We start from the raw sequence: 16,579 nt of genomic DNA, 5'->3' as shown, positions 1-16,579 counted from the left end.
TGCTCTGGGCCCATGGATACAGTTTTTCATAGGATTTTCAGTCATCAGATTGAATGAAATGGCAAAATTGTGTTGATCAAAACCTATAAATAAGGTGGGGTCATAAATCTAGCTATCATCAACCCACCCGTCATTCAAACAGGAGCTTGGAACATCCTAATCTCAGTAAAATGGCATGTATTATATGGTGAGTGAAACTCTAAAATTCCTACTGAAAACTTGAATCATGCTCTGAACATTTAATCCCACAAGTGTCATTCCCTTTTTATTGTGTTAGCCTGTCAGCCTTTCAGAATAGTACAGAAGATAGGCTGAAGCACTGTAGGCTCACATAGCCTTTCGCTGTCTGCTGCCATGTTCATTTTACTAAGTGTACCTCATGCTTTTGTGCTACATTATTTACAAGGCAGGGGAAGATTGTGTCTGTATGATAATGCAACTGGATGGCAATAAAAGTGAAGTGCAGGCCTTTTATGTAGGCTAACAGAGTCGAGTGTTAACCGTAAGGGTTAATTTACATTGGTATCTGCAGGCGGCTACAGAGTGGAATGTTAATCCTAACGGTTAATTTACATTGGTATCTGCAAGCAGCTGGCCAGGATGGCCTGTATATATTTGCACGCTGCCAGTTTGATGTTTCACATGGAGCCTCATTTCCCTACCAAGATTAGGACAAGCCTGAAACAAACCAATCAGAGAGCACATTACTCATTGAATGACGCTGCAAGTCACACTGCTGTATAGATCATCTGGTAAAACTTTGTTTGCTTTCCACTAGAGCCGATGCCTGAAGCAACTAGGGGCCCATTTCAATATCTAATGTGCAGAAGTGTGTGTGTGTAAAAGAGAAAGGAGGAAAAAATTGGATTCAAGTTGGCTTGCATCAATAATGGAATATTTTCAGACTTCAACTGAATGCATTATGTGCACTTGACAGTCTCATGGGCAGCTCAACATAGAAATAACTCCAGATAATTCAAACAATACAAACCAAACAATTAAATACTGAAACATTAACATTTCTGCTTTGGAATGAGGAGAAGCCTTGCTCTTCTCAGCAACTAGTCTGCATTGAATAGCACTATACGCCTATGTGTTATCAGCTGCCATAACAGCTTACACAAACCCCTCAAAATAAATTGTCAACAAAAGCAATGCCATATTTTGCTTGGGAAAAGTGTCGGAAACGGCTTGTTTACAATGAATTGCGGTTCATGCTCTTTCAGCACCATGGACAGCTCACGTCAGGCCTGGTGAGCTTTGAAACGGTGTCCTGTACATTACTGTATCTGTACATTACTCTACATTACTGTATCTTTGATTGAATATAAAGTGGGTGAATTATTCTATGCTGCCATGTCATTCAGGGGCCTGTACTATCATGCACTCATGTACGTGTTATATCTTAAAATCTTCGTTTTCTTGAAACCAATGGAAATGGACTTTTTGGGCGAATTTGATTAAACTTGGCATCTCGTGCGCTCGATTTCTAGGCTCGCCCTCCCTGCAGCTCGCCGAGCTGCCCCTCGCATACGCAGCTCTGCTGCTGCGTGGCCTCACCTGCCCTATTTGCACGTGCACAATGTCTCCCTCTCTCTCTCCCTCAGTCTCTCCCCCCTCTCTCTCCCAGTCTCTCTCTCCCTCTCCTCTCTCTCCCTCAGTCTCCCTCCCTCTCTTCCTCAGTCTCTCTCCCTCTCCCTCAGTCTCTCTCTCGTGTGTGTGTGTGTGTGTGTGTGTGTCACTGATGACATCATCAGTGATGTCACAATGATGTCACAATGCCTATGTATGACATCACTCACTGAACTATAGCATCAGCCTTAGGGCAATCAGCCTTACGGCAATTAATCTGCCCTAATTAAAAGATCTGGCTCTGTCAGGTCACCCGCACGAGTGCTCTTTACACTCCCTGAAAGTTTCAGCCCGATCACGGTTTTCACCAGAGCGCAACCCCACAGCACTTCCTTTTTCTCCACATTCGGCAAACTGCAGAAATATTCACTCGACATCGTTACTTTTGTTTTCGCTGCTCAGCTGTATAGACGGTTTACACAGAATGGTCAGTCCTGCACTTGAATGTTTTTTTTTCTTTTATGTCCATAGCAAACACTGCAACAGGAAGTGAGCGGGGGTTCAATTTAGAATGTTTTTGTTGTCAAGTTAAAACCGCCTATAGATAGAATGCATGCCATTATCTTTATACTGAAACACATTTAACTGCAATTAAATGTAACTATCTCACCCCATTGGCATTGGATTGTTTCTTAAAGGTGAAATTAAATACTATGTAGTTTTAGACGGCAGCTTGACACTTTTTGCATTGCACAGCAGCATCAATGTACCGTAACACAGAGTGCCTGATGAGACTTTGCTATGGTGTTTCTCTGGTGTGGACCTGCTGACCTGGAATGTAAGAGCACTCAACTTTCCCTTTTGTGTGGGAAACCAAAGCTACCATCTCTGATTACTTGACAGACCAGTGTGCAGAGCAACTACAGAAATCCACAAGAAGCCCAATCAATCATCCAACCCCATCATGAGCAAAAGTGATAGTTTTATTTGGTGGCACAATAAAAGAAGCAATAGTAAAAAATAATAATAATAATAATAATAATAATGGAGTATTTATTTATTTATGGAGTTATTACAGCAGATACTTTTAAGCTGAGTCAATGTGATGGAACTATGCATCACATTATGATACATAATGCTTTCCAAAAGTGTAAGATGTCTGAATTAGGTTAGAATGGCTGATTCTGTGACAAACATTATATTGAGAAAATGCATTTGATAATGCATCTCACATACAGGGAGGACTTGTGTAGCTTGCTTAACAAACACATTTAACTCTTATAGATTCATGCCAGATCATTTTTCCTGCTACGAAACTAAACACGCTCTCTTCTAAAACTATTCTAAATTATTTTCTCAAAATAAGGATGAGTCGCCTACTCTCTCTCTCTCTCTCTCTGACACACACACACACATGCACGCACACACTGGTTTCTGAATGATGACCCACTCAGCAGTGTCTCTATGGCTTCCTTTCGAGTCTTTTGTCAAGTCAAGTCCCTTTGACTTGGCCAAGTGCATCCTACAGCATGTGTGTGGATTATTTGTGATCTCATACCTCTCACGGCCAAGAATGTAATGGACCACGCTGCCTTCACATTGTGGCACCTGTCTGTCAGCACATCTTCCTGGCACCTGGCTTGTTATCCAGAGTGCCACATGGGAGATCTCATTTGTGCCTTTCAGCGCCCGCCTGTCAGTGGGGCGCCTGGCCTGTGACTCTCGGAGGGAATCCGGAGGTGGAGCGGAGGGCAGCGACTCAGCACTCAGGGATAACATGACAGAATGCAGTGGGCGGTGTGGGGATCATGTTATTCTCTATCATCATAATGAGATGTTGGCTTTTGCTCGCAGCTTGGCAAACCACACAGAGGAGAGACAAAAGGTTCAACTGATGTCAGGCCTTCACATAGTGTTGAAGGATTCAAAGGAGTCATACAATCATAGAAAAATATATTTTTCCTCATTTTAGTCAAGCTACTACAGGGATCAGTCTCTTATTGGATAGGTTGTCATTCATCCTCTTGATATCCTCTTTCTGGACTTCTGTTTCTCTGTCTATATTAGTCTATGGTATTTTTGGCCTCCCGTCCTCCGGGGGGAGCTCTAACACAGATACAGCGCCTACTGAAGGGGCTCTGCTCTTGGCACTGTAGGTCCTCTCGTCAGGCTTGGCTTGCCCAGAACACTCTTCAGCTGTGCCCAGAAAAATGCCTGTTGTTGCTTGTCCTGCTCAGGCCACTCCAGATAGGTCTTGGTACTCAGCATCTTCTTCAGCTTGCAGTATTTGCTGGGCAGCGAGCTGGGGTCAATGGGCTCCTTCACCACCAGGATGACATCGCTGAAGGTCTTCCCCATGGCTCTTTGCTGGGCAAAGTACAGCTCATAGTTGCACCACTCGCTGTTCACAAAGTGGCGTGAGAGGACAAAGAGGACCTGAGGATGGGGGGGAGGGGGGACAATTAGGTTGCATTTTTTATGTGATATTTAGTAGTACACTGGATCTGATGTAACTATCGGATGTGCTGGGTGACCATGCCTTGGATGTTATTAGGGGAATTTAAAATTTGACTTTTACTTTGCAGAGGATACCAGAAACAACAGGACAAATTACCTAACTTTGCTAAACAAAGGACAAATATAAGTTCTGTTGTATTTTCCCAAAACTTAGTTTTTTTGTATTTCCTCCCATTTTCTCCCCAATTGTACTTGGCCAATTCCCCCTGCTGTCCCGGTCATTGCTCCACCTCCTCTGCCAATCTGGGGAGAGTTGTCGACTAGCACCATGCTTCCTCCGAACAGGTGCCCCGACCGACCAGAGGACACACTATTGCAGCGACCAGGACTCATACCCCACCGGCTTCCCACTCACAGACACAGCCAATAGAGGGTACGCAGGTGACGTCACAGAGGCAGAAGTCACTGCGGGGTCACGCCCACTGAGTGGCAACATTAACGTTCAGCTTGAATACAGTAGTCAGCCTAGATAAATGACATCTGCTGCTCCAAACAACAGGGAGGAACCTGCCAAATGTTTTGCCACTCAGTCCCGATTGAGGGGGCGTCTTCCAGTGGGAAAGTGACGTCTGTGCATACCCTCTACTATGATCTGCAGGAACGTCTGATAAGCCGGAGGTACCAGTGCCGGAAATCAAATCCACCCGGGTCTCCGTGGTGGTAGGTGAGTGCTTTTACCTCTACACTACCCAGACGCCCCAGCATCAAGCTTTCTGGAAATCTAGTGTGTGCCATGTATATTCTAGCAAGTGCATATCTTGTGAATTAGCACATTAATTTAAAGTCCCTGGAAACCAAAATCCACAAAAACGTTCTAACTATGTTATTTAGGATCTTATGTTACTAATTATATGCCTCCGAAATTATTATGCATTACTTTCAACCCAAAGCCTTAAAATCGACACTTTTCTACAAGATTCTACAAGATACTTCCTCATTGAAGAGAGCAGCGCGTGAGGTGCTAAAATGTAGGAGCTTATGACGTCATAAGCTCTATATAACCTTTGTACACGCGTGCAATCCGCACCCACCTATGGCAAGTCTGTTCTTTGCCCCCAGTGACAGCGCTCCCTCGCTGTCCGTCTCCCTGTGCCTGTGTGTGAGATTAGCAAGGTGTCGGGTTTCAAGCCATGTGCTCCTCTCTCTCTCTCTCTCTCTCTCTCTCTCTCTCTCTCTCTCTCTCTCTCTCTCTCTCTCTCTCTCTCTCTCTCTCTCTCTCTCTCGGACTAGAGAGAGAGAGAGAGAGAGAGAGAGAGAGAGAGAGAGAGAGAGAGAGAGAGAGAACGGACAGAGATCTCTTCCTCTCAGAGCCACGGAGCAACCAGGGGAGCAACGCGCGGACACACACACACACACACACACACACACACACACACACACACACACACACACACACACACACACACACACACACACACACACACACACGGTGTGTGCACTCATCTCTCTTTCTCTCTCTCTCCGTTTCCCTCCCCCCTCTCTCTCGCGCTCTCCGAGACAGAAATTTCCCTGCTGTAGATGGGACACGCCCACACATTCCGCGGGAGATAATACACTCTAAAAAATAATCGATTTTCATGCGTTTTGCCACACCTGTCAAACCTAAATTTATATACTTTGCGACGTTCATCATCGTTCAAATTTGGCTGGTGGCTTATTAACATAGGGTCCTGTGATGTGATGAACTCAAAATGCTAAATAATAATAAAATATTTTTGGTTTCCAGGGACTTTAAGATTAAACTATACATCAGTACCTTGCGGCTACTTTCAATGTTCTCAATGATGTTATCGATGATCCACTTTCCTGGCATGAAATCCCTCTCGTGAATACAGAGGCGATAGGGGTTCCTGATGTTCTCCAAGGAGGGCAAAAGCTGGTCCCTCACCCAGTCCGCATCAGAGTGGCTGTAGGAGATGAAGGCGTGATATGCAAAGACCTCTGGTTCCCCCGCCGCTCTTTCCTTGTGAGCTCTGTATTTGGCCCTGATGATCTGGTACATGGCTTTGGTGTACCATGGAACATTGAATATATAGCAAATTGCCATCAGTATCAAGATCACTGCTGCAGTGGTGGCGACACAGATGATGATGACTAGTCTGATGTCACACGCAACGTGACTTGGGAGGTAATTGGATACAACTGTGTTGAGGAAGGCTTCTGGATGGTAACACTTGTAGTTCTCAGGCCAGTCGGTGAGGTTGACTCTCCCTTTGGACGTTGTGTCCTGGATAAATGCATGGAGCTCACAGGTGCAGTGGTAAGGGTTATTCCCTGCTGTCAGGCGGGACAGTTGGGGCATGTCCTGGAAGGATTCCCTGCTAATGAGACCGAACGAATTCCCATCCAGAGCCAGCGACTGCAGTGACGGACTTTTCCAGCGAGAGGGGATGAACTTGATTTTATTCCCACTGAGCACCAGCTCTTTGAGGTAAGTGGTTTTCTCAAAGAAAGCCATGTCCAGCTGGTCCAGTTCACAGTAGGAGAGGTCCAGGTAGTGCACTGTGGTGGGCAGACACTGGAGGGCTTCACTCACAAATTGGTTGTGGTGAGCAATAACCCGAGTGATGTTTGGCTTCCAGACACAGTCCCGACTGGTTTCAGCAGAGCCAAGCTTGTTGTTGCTAAAATCCATTGTCTGCAGCTGCTGGAACTCCCTAGTTACAGATGACAAGTCTTTCATGCTGGACAGCTCATTGGTGCTCACGTCGAAGGAGCGGAGACTTGGCATGGTGCCTTTGTAAACACAACGTTGGTTGAAGAGGGATGAACTCTCCAGTCGATTATTGGAGACATCCAGATGCTCGACACCTCCCATCTCAACCCAGGAGTCGCAAGGCACAGAGTTGAAGTACACATACCGAATCGACAGCTCTCGGATTTTGTTCAACCAGGTGAAGCGCCAGTCAAATCGCAGAATATCAGGATTGCTGATATACCTGCAAGGAATGGAAGGTTTAGTGTTATAAGCTGTACTGCAGGAAATACAAATATACTCTGTGCTCAAATACTCAGTATAAACTATACATACAACTTCATATTCACTTTCTACTGAACCTTAATTGTAAAAGATATAACAAAGTGAATGTATACAGGAAGTGCATTGTGAGAAAGCATGTGGACATTGGGGTCGGCTGTGGCTCAGGAGGTAGAGCGGGTCGTCCACTAATCAGAAGGTTGATGGTTCGATCCCCGGCTCCTCCAGTCCGCATGTCGAAGTGTCCTTGGGCAAGACACTGAACCCCAAATTGCTCCCGATGGCTGTGCCAGCACCCTGCGTGGCAGCTTGCCGCCTTCGGTGTGTGAATGGGTGAATGTAGGCACATTGTAAAGCGCTTTGGATAAAAGCACTGTATAAATGCAGTCCATTTACCGTTTACATTGAAAGCCTATGAGCATATCAGCCTTTCAATATATATAAAGAGTTTAATTCCAAAGGGAGACATCCACCATTTGAAAACGTGCCACCACCTCTAACAAAATGATGGCTTTAAAGTAAAGTCTGGGTAATTACTGAGGGTAGGAATAATTTAAAGTAAAGTCTGGGTAATTACTGAGGGTAGGAGTCATTGGAAGTCCTTTATTATAAAACAGTTAACATTTTTAGGATAGAATCTGTGAATTTTAAATATTTGAAAATTTAGGAAGCAACATTTTCCAAAATGGTTATATACTTTTTGGCGTGAAAACTTTCATATGCACCATTCTAAATCATATCAGAAAATTGGTCCACAAAGCATGCATAAGGCCTACTACATTATACATACACTGGTACATAATGCTTTAATAGCAACATTTCAAGTAATTTGTGACCAAATTAACATTTTCTACATTTTAAACTGTTGCATCATACCCAGAGACTGGAAGATACATACCAAAGATCCAGTTTATCCAGATGTAGGTTTGTTATGCTGGAACTTGCTCCACTGTCAACAAACGTGGGTGAACGGGCAAAGTCGATGTACTGAAGTCTCACCCTTTTGATAGGGGCAACTTGTAAATTCATCAAAGCCATCCTCAGGAGATTCTCATTGAATTTACCTCGGTGAAAGATGACCTGATGGGCTGTAACAGCTTTTAAACCCTGGAAAATGTCTTCCTCTCCCATGTAGTATGCAAACTCGAAGAGGTTGCGGAACTGGATGACGTTGAAGGTCTTGTTGGCGAGGTCACGTAGCATTTGAAGGAGAGTGTTTGGTTGTTGATCTATGGCCATATCAAAGCCCATCTGCCTTGTCTGAATATCTTCTAAACTCCCGGGCTCATAGTAACTTAGATTGGAAGAACACTTGATAGCAAAACCCTGTAACTGAATGTTCCTCAAGGGCTGGAAGTCTCCTTTCTTTAGACCCATCACCAGAGGGCCGCCCATGGATAGAAACTGGAGTTTGACCAATTTGGAAAAGCCATCATCCAAAGTAGCATGTTTGTACAGGTTATTGGACATGTAGAGCTGATTTAGGTTCAAGAGTGGGCTCAGAGCTTTGGCAGGAATTTCTTGCAGGGAGTTGTTGAAGAGATCAAGATACTTCAGGTGTGGGTTGTACTTAAAGGCATCATCGTCGATGTGGGAAATGTTATTGAACTGCAGTTTAAGGATGCGAAGCTGAGGGAGGCGGAGGAAGTCATTGGCGAGGACAGTTTGAAGTTTGTTGGAGGAGAGATCTAGGTCTTCCAGGGTGGATGGAAGTCGCCTCCATGGAACATGGTCAAGTTGTCTTCCAAGGCAGTCTGCAGAGCGGCCAAAGTTGTGGATGCGACAAGATCCTATGTCAGTGTTTGTGGTGGGAGACGATGATGGTGATGTCGGAGTCGGCGATGTGGATGTGAGCGCTCCAAGAAGGAGAACACTGAAGCTAATCAGTTTCCAAATCATGATGATAGACCTGTAAAAGGATAAGGAAGGGAGACATTAGCTGCACTTTTCTTATATATTTGGATGTACTGTATTGCAACATTGAGAGAGTGGAAGGACATTGACCCACATTTTTTCCTGCCAAACCAAACAAGCACAGATTCAGTACAGGCTGAAGTTGTGTTCAATTCAACTCAACTCAATAGAGTACCGCAGGGATGACATATTTTTGTAGGGTTCCACGCCGAAGTCGCTGCACATCCTGGTTCTTATGTGTAAAAATCAATGGGAGTTTTGTATGTGAATTTCGGTTAAATGCATGAAATAACTTTTGTTAATTGTTAACAAAAGTTTATGAAACAGGAACTTGGTGTTGAGTTATCTGAGTTACATTATATGGGACAGGATATGTCTGTCTATGATCCAATTCTGCTCAGTTAACAGCAGACACCAGTCGCTCACCGTCTTCCTTCTTCCAAGCATAGGTTGCACAACGTCTTTCCCTTTGTCTCAGAACTATGTGTCAGGTGTCAGAGCGCACACTGTCCCATGGTTTTTGGTTCTGGCCTTCACTATCTGGATTCTGGGCCAAAATATTTAATTGGTACTCTAAGGCAGTGATTCCCAACCAGGGGTACATGTACCCCTAGGGGTACTTGAGCAGCTTGCAGGGGGTACTTGGAATGATTGGTGAATACAATTTACCTCCAAAATGATAAATAAATATATATATATTCCAAGTCATTTCATAAGCCCATTGTTAAAATGTGATGTGTGTGCCGCAACTAGTTCTGCTGGCAAGTGTCAACTGCTACACTGTTCTGCTACTGATAATGGCAAACAAAACAACTAAAAAGCCCAAACACCGGCAGTTCAGTGAAACATATTTTGTATAGATTTACTTGTATGTAATCATCAACACGCATGAGTGAGGGGTACTATTGTCATGGAAAAACAGCTCAAGGGGTACATAAGACAAAAAAGGTTGGGAACCACTGCTCTAAGGCTTACAAAATAACCCTTCAGCCGGAGACGGAACTCACCATCTTCGGCTGCTCGGAATCCTCTCTGCTCCTCCCTACGGGTGTGCAAGAGTCTTTGACACAGGGAACGACTGTCGCCAAGAAACTCATTCTGAAGGAATGGAAGTCCCCCTCTCCACTTTCTTTTCAGCTGTGGTTGACGAACATGGGGCCCTATCTTGGTACAGGTGCTATCCGCTTTTTGCGCTTGCGCACCTGTTTGCGTGCCTTAGCACCTGCCTTATGCTATCGTCCCTGCAGGGATGATAGCAGTCGGCCTCACGCAAGTGTCCAGGTGTTATGCCGAGTTTTACACCCCCGCCGCCAAACACATCCCCACCTCACGGGAGCATATTGTAATGATTTGTACAGAAACATATACAATGATGTAAAAATGATATAATTGTTTGGGTAGATGTGACCTCCCTGTTTTTAAGTTAAAACAGACCCAAAATATGGTAGGGATGCAATACTCGGTGGGTGTGCGTAACTCGGCACAACAACGTCTGCAGGCGCAAATTGGAGGCGTGCCAAGTAATTTATGCGCGGCGCAAACAGGATTTGGGTAGTGTTAACCATCAGAATTATTCACAGGCGTTGCAATGTCTGGGCGTTACATATCAATCAAACCAATCAGATTCCTGTCTCGCAGTTCCTGTAATACAGTTTGCACGAGGCATGCAATATACACTAATTCTCCCCATGCATAATTTGAATAGGCCTATCTCCATTGACTGTATATATTATCCCTAACGAAAAACAACACCATCACATCATATACCTGTTAAAACATCTGTGATTTGATGAAATTCAGGTTCTTTTGTTGACTGGAAATAAACGTGTTTGCAGTGGGGAAACGGGGGGGACAAAAGAAAGGATGGGAGGATTTAGAGTGGACTCAATTAAAACTCGGTGTAACAGTGAGTGCGTTTACATGCAGACAATAAACGGATAACTGAGAATAATCAGTTTATGGCAATAATCTGATTTCTGCGTTTACATGCACTTTAATAATCCGACAATAGGAGAAACCCGGGTTTACATGATTCAGTCAATTAGTCGGATTTCTCTCCAGAAAGGCAGCATTAATTCCGCAATAAAACAACAGAATATAGTTGCAAAATGCAAAATCACATTTTCCTAATTTATTTGTCCAGCGCAGAGGATGGTTTAGGTGAAAATTAGGTTGTGTATCTCGTCTACTTTACTAAAATTGGAATAGGCATCGCGTCGCTTTGGAAGTGCATCTGTCAATAATATTTCCAACTTTACCGAGCACACAGCACAGAGGCAGGCAGGTGAGGTGACTTAAGCACGTCAAATGTTCATGACCCACAACGTGTGTTGAATTGAAATACTCTACCTGTCAGAAAACGGACAGAATTTGTCACGGATATTAACGTTATGTGTGTCTTGTGTTTTGAACGACTGAGTCTGTTGTCCGTAGGCTACGTGTTTTTTTTAATCTGTCATCTGAAAAACATCGTCACGCACGCACCTTGGACAATGCGTTTTATTAATAAATTCATCATTCTATTTGCAATCCGAGACAAATGTTCGTCCCTGTAATGTTCACGGCATGGCACTGGGGACTTTATTTGTGCAAGCAGACACCACAGTCGTCTCCTGTAGAATATCGACATTTCAACATGATAGTGCAGTGCAGCAGCGGTGTGGGTAGGGACACCGGCTCTGTGCGGGGAGAGAGAGCAGAGCTCCCCGCTCTGCTCCGCTCTCCCCCCGCTGTGGCCGGGGGAGAGGGAAGAGAGAGGGGCCAGTGAGTGCAGCGTGTCTCTCCCTACCTCACGCGCTCCTGTGCATCTCCCGCAACTCGTACATGCGCAGATATATAAACCCGAAAGAAACCCGGTTAAGGTGTATACATGCAGACAGAAGACCGATTATTGGCCAGAAACCTAGGTGTGTTTATCGGTTTATTCATAACCCGTTTATGACCATAAACGGATAAAGCTTATCGGTTTATGCTGTTTACATGACCACTTGAATAATCAGGTAACTCAGAAATCCGCTAATAAACAGTTTATTGGTGTGCATGTAAACGCACTCAGTGAGAGCTGCCGTGCCGAGGACAGAGAGAAATAGAGAGCTTGTCGACAGGTTGTCTGTGAAGGTGTCCAAGTTTCCTCAATTCTTTTACCATTAACCCCTCTTTGCAACGTGATAAAAGTTTCTCAGTGAATTATAGTTGATTGCCTCACTGAATTATCTGCTAATACCCAATTTTAGCAGCAGAATTTGATGTCCTGGCGTGGCACGTTTGTGCATAATGACGTATCTAAAAGGAATTCCTCTGCACTGCGCTGCGCAGAGATTAGGGTGTGCTCAAGCGCAGCGGGGTATTTTACTGCTTAAGAGGTGCTTTTCAAAGCTCTTAGCACAAAGTAATTGCGCGCATGCTAACGATAGGAGAATGCCATCTGTGTCGCGGACATGCCTGGTTTGGTTTGGTTTGACATGCCTACCCCATGCATGTCCAGTACAATTATAACAGGCATAGAGGTAATAGCGCAGCAGGGAGAATACAAATGCGCTTGTGCACGCCCCCAATTTGCATTGCACGCAGCATTAAATGAGCGCAAAATAAGCGCAAACGCTATATTACTGCTTTTGCGACGATAGGGCCCATGGTCTCAGTTATACGGATGGAGAGACTCAGGTTCCTGAGGACCAACTCACTTAAAAAGATTCTCGACTATCTGAGACCCTTTTCTACTTTGACAATGTTAAGGGCGACGGGTGACTCGCCCGGCTGGTTTCAACATCTCTTACAACCATATAAGCACCTTATGCGGCTGGTAGCACCACATTGTAATATTGGAATGTCGATATATATGATTTTTCTTTCTTTTCTTTTCCGGTGTCTGAGTTTGTTTGTCTTTGTTTGTTTTTGTGTGTGTTCTGAAAACATTAAAAATTAAATATTGAGGAAAAAAAACTTATGAAACAACTAAGTTTGTGTTAAGCAAGACTAATCTTCACAAATGAGGACCACTTTTATGACTTTTGAAGTGTTTTCTGAAAATCTTGTTATAAAAAACAACACATTTACGCTTCGAAAATCATAAAAGTGGTCCTCATTTGTGAAGATTATCTTGCTGAACACAAAGTTCCCTGTTTCATAAACTTTTGTACAGACCTTATTTCAAGCATTTAACCAAAATCCCAATAAAAAATACCCCATTGCCTTTAACACTTGATCCATTTGATAATTTGCTTACACACACACACACACACACATGCACGCACGCGCACACACACACACACACACACACACACACACACACACACACACACACACACACACACACACACACACACACACACACATGCACGCACGCACACACACACACACACACGCACACACACACACACACACAATCTCTCTCTATCTTTCTCTCTCAACTGCCTCTCAATTCAATCACAAATAAATCGCTGATGCAATGTCTTGATTTCAACAGTTTTTTCCCCACTGCTTCAAATGACAGTTAGCAACTGCTGATGAAACAGAGGGATGTGCAGATCTTTAAATTGTATCATGGCTGGCACACACAAAAGGATTATGAAAGATGTAACCAAGCAAACCATTAGCTCTCTTAAATACACCAACATCAGATCTAATTTAGGTAAAATGCACAAACATTTTTCTAATGAACAAAAAAAAAGAATGTAAACTTACACTGCTTAGGTCAGATAAAGCAACTAAAGAAGCTGAAAAATAACTTTCAGAGAAAACAGACAAGAAATCTAGATGGCTCATGATGAGGCATTGATGAAAAATATCAGAAGGCATGGTAATGTCTGTAAGTATTTAAATGTATTGATTTGAGACATATTGTGTGTGTTTAATTACAATTAAAATATAGAGGATAATGTTTTTTCAGAATAAATTGAGCTCTGATTAGATGATTCAGAACTACTTTAATAATCGCCGAATGCAACACGTCTTTTTTCCTTGTCAGTGGCATCAGTGCAGAGACATACATGTACAAACAACTTACATAAATCATTACATTATTACACGTCATTTAGCAGACCCTTTTGTCCAAAGCGACTTACAAATTCCAAATACATCACATACAAACATTCAGTGCAACCATGCAAGACAAGCACGCTACACATATACGTTCAACATGCAGTCATCATGTGCACTCAGGCAGCAATACCAGTGACACAGACATTGACCGCATCCTTAATCAAAATCCATGAAACTGGCCCCTGCAGGCTGCTCTCTCTCTTGTGTTCTGTGGTACAGTACTTAGAGCTCACTAACTGCACACTACTTACCGTCTCAACACTAGTTTCCTTTTAAGTCTTTCAGATCGTCAGTCTTCCACCTTTATTTATATTGCTGGTCCCAGGCTACACACTGTATTGGCCCTCACACGAAGGCTCTGACAAGCTTTATAACCATGTTTAACAAACACTGTGAGTTGTAGCCAGTCCAGAAGTGACGCGACTTGAGTAAATATTTATGTCTTTGCGGATGTGGATAGCACAGAAATATGTTGTTTCCCTATGTATCATTTCATAGATCATTATACCACTGTACCTATACTGGATTAGTCTGTAACAGCTTGACAAATGGCCTGAATATGCCAATACGTCATCTAGTAAGATGAGGGTCAATATACACTATTGATTGTTGATGGTAGCTAAATTAAATGAATCACTTAACTCCCAGTTGCTCAGCGATGAGAAGACTGTGGTTGAAATGAGCAGCTTTTGAGCAGGAATGTGTGTAACATTAAGAACAGTGCTGAAACTTTGAAAAACAACCAAACCTTCCCTGCTTCTAAGGCCAATGAGTCAAAACAGGAACAGACAACACATTAACACAGTATACAGTATACAGTTATCTATACTGAAATACAGTTATCCTATACTGAAATACAGTTATCTATTCTGAAATTGTATCTGCTAAAACAGTTATCTATACTGAAATTCTATCTGCTAAAACACAGTTATCTATACTGAAATACATTTATCTATACTGAAATTATATCTGCTAAAATGCAGTTATCTATACTGAAATACAGTTATCTATACTGAAATTATATCTGCTAAAATACAGTTATCTATACTGAAATACAGTTATCTATACAACCCTCTTGAGCAATAAGGAATAGGAAAAAATGGATTAAGGTTGATTTAAGGTAGGGTGCTCGACTTTTTTTTGTGTCTTCGGCGCCAGGTTTTCAGTGGTCTCAATGGTAACAGTGAGCCCCGCCCCCTCCTTTCAGCTGTATGACTTACATCAAGTAAGCGAAGGGCCACACATTGGAGATTATACCTGCCAACACTCCTGATTTTCGTGGGAGTCTCCCTATTTTTAATCCTCTCTCCCATTGTGATTGGCAAATTCTTGTTAATCTCCTGATATAATAGTGATACAAATCCAATGGCTGTAGCAGATGAGATTTATTAACATAATTCTGAGTTTTTAGGGGTCGTTTTGTTTTTCTTTGAGTCCGGCCCTGGGGCCCGCATTTTGCCCATGTGTGCTCTATAGACTCTAGAGCACATATGGGCAGAATGCGGCCCATATATTGAAGTATTGAAGGCCGCATTTTGCCCCAGGGCCGCAAAAAATGACTGAACAGGTATTTCTTACACATAATATTACTTTTAGCTCTTTAGTCATAAAGATTATTGAAATATATTCCATATTCCAGACTGAAATGTTATAACAGAAGTAGAGTATTGGCCAGAATGACATGAACATTTGGACACTTATTCAGCGGGGATCACTGTTAAGCTGTGTTCACACCAAGATCATTATTTTTCTCCCTGTCGCTCGATTCAACCCTTTGGAATCGCTCTGTCGCTGTGTTTAAATCACTCCGCAAACCGGGAGCGCACTCCGCCCTCGGGCCGAGGTGTTCATACTCAGAGCTCGGAGAGAGGGAGAGACTCTCGGGCCGAGGTGTTCATAGTCAGAGCTCGGAGAGAGGGAGAGACTATTCATGCACAATTGGCAGCACCTGTGTCGACCCGCTGATAGATGTGGGCGGGGTGCAGCGAGCTTGAGAAACGAGAGAGATCTTCACTGTCAAGAAACAAGCAGCACACAGCTCTAACGTTAGACAGGATGAAAACGCAAATAACACAACTGTGTTTTCCCCTGATGCAAGAATGAATAAATACTCCAGGGTTACGGCAGCCAATCAGCGTTAAGCAGCAAGCGACTGTTAGCAGCGAAATTTCGCTCGAGTTGAGATATTTCATCTCAGGCGACGAGCGAATTTTCGTCCTATCGCTCTGTCTCTGTCACTCAGACGCCCAGTGATTTTTCTCCCGCGCGAATATACGCTCAATGGCTCGTTTGCATTGACTTTGTATGTAAACTCAATGCCAGCTAAAAACTTTAATAGGTCGGTGTGAACGCGCCTTTACCATGGAGACCAATGAAAACGTGTCACTGAAGTATAAATTCAAAATGTTGTGCGACTCTTTTATGTCTGTCGAGAGACACTTATCAAAAATGTTGAGCACCCTACCATAAATCAACCTTTATCACTCTTAGAAAAGATGTGTCAAAATAACACAATGTGTTGTCCCTGAGCTGATTCATTCACGTGTGTTAGAATTCTGT

At 43.3% G+C, this 16,579-nt stretch overlaps 1 protein-coding gene across 1 annotated transcript; it reads right to left on the bottom strand.

Annotated features, from left to right (window-relative positions):
• Positions 1 to 3,696: 3,696 nt before the first annotated feature.
• On the bottom strand, positions 3,697 to 8,986 carry tlr18 (toll-like receptor 18; the record flags this gene model as incomplete). The annotated part of the gene is made up of 3 exons (XM_083632660.1): positions 7,965 to 8,986; positions 5,846 to 7,028; positions 3,697 to 4,008 (listed from the first exon to the last, which is right to left on the bottom strand). Exons 1-3 carry the CDS (start codon positions 8,963 to 8,965, stop codon positions 3,697 to 3,699), a joined length of 2,496 nt encoding a protein of 831 aa, XP_083488786.1. The 5' UTR covers positions 8,966 to 8,986.
• Positions 8,987 to 16,579: the final 7,593 nt, after the last annotated feature.

This window comes from Poromitra crassiceps (genome assembly GCF_964638095.1).
Source record: "Poromitra crassiceps genome assembly, chromosome: 1".
NCBI classification, from domain to species: domain Eukaryota; kingdom Metazoa; phylum Chordata; class Actinopteri; order Beryciformes; family Melamphaidae; genus Poromitra; species Poromitra crassiceps.
Note: the sequence above shows the minus strand (reverse complement) of the source record. Positions and strands in the feature narration are given on the sequence as shown.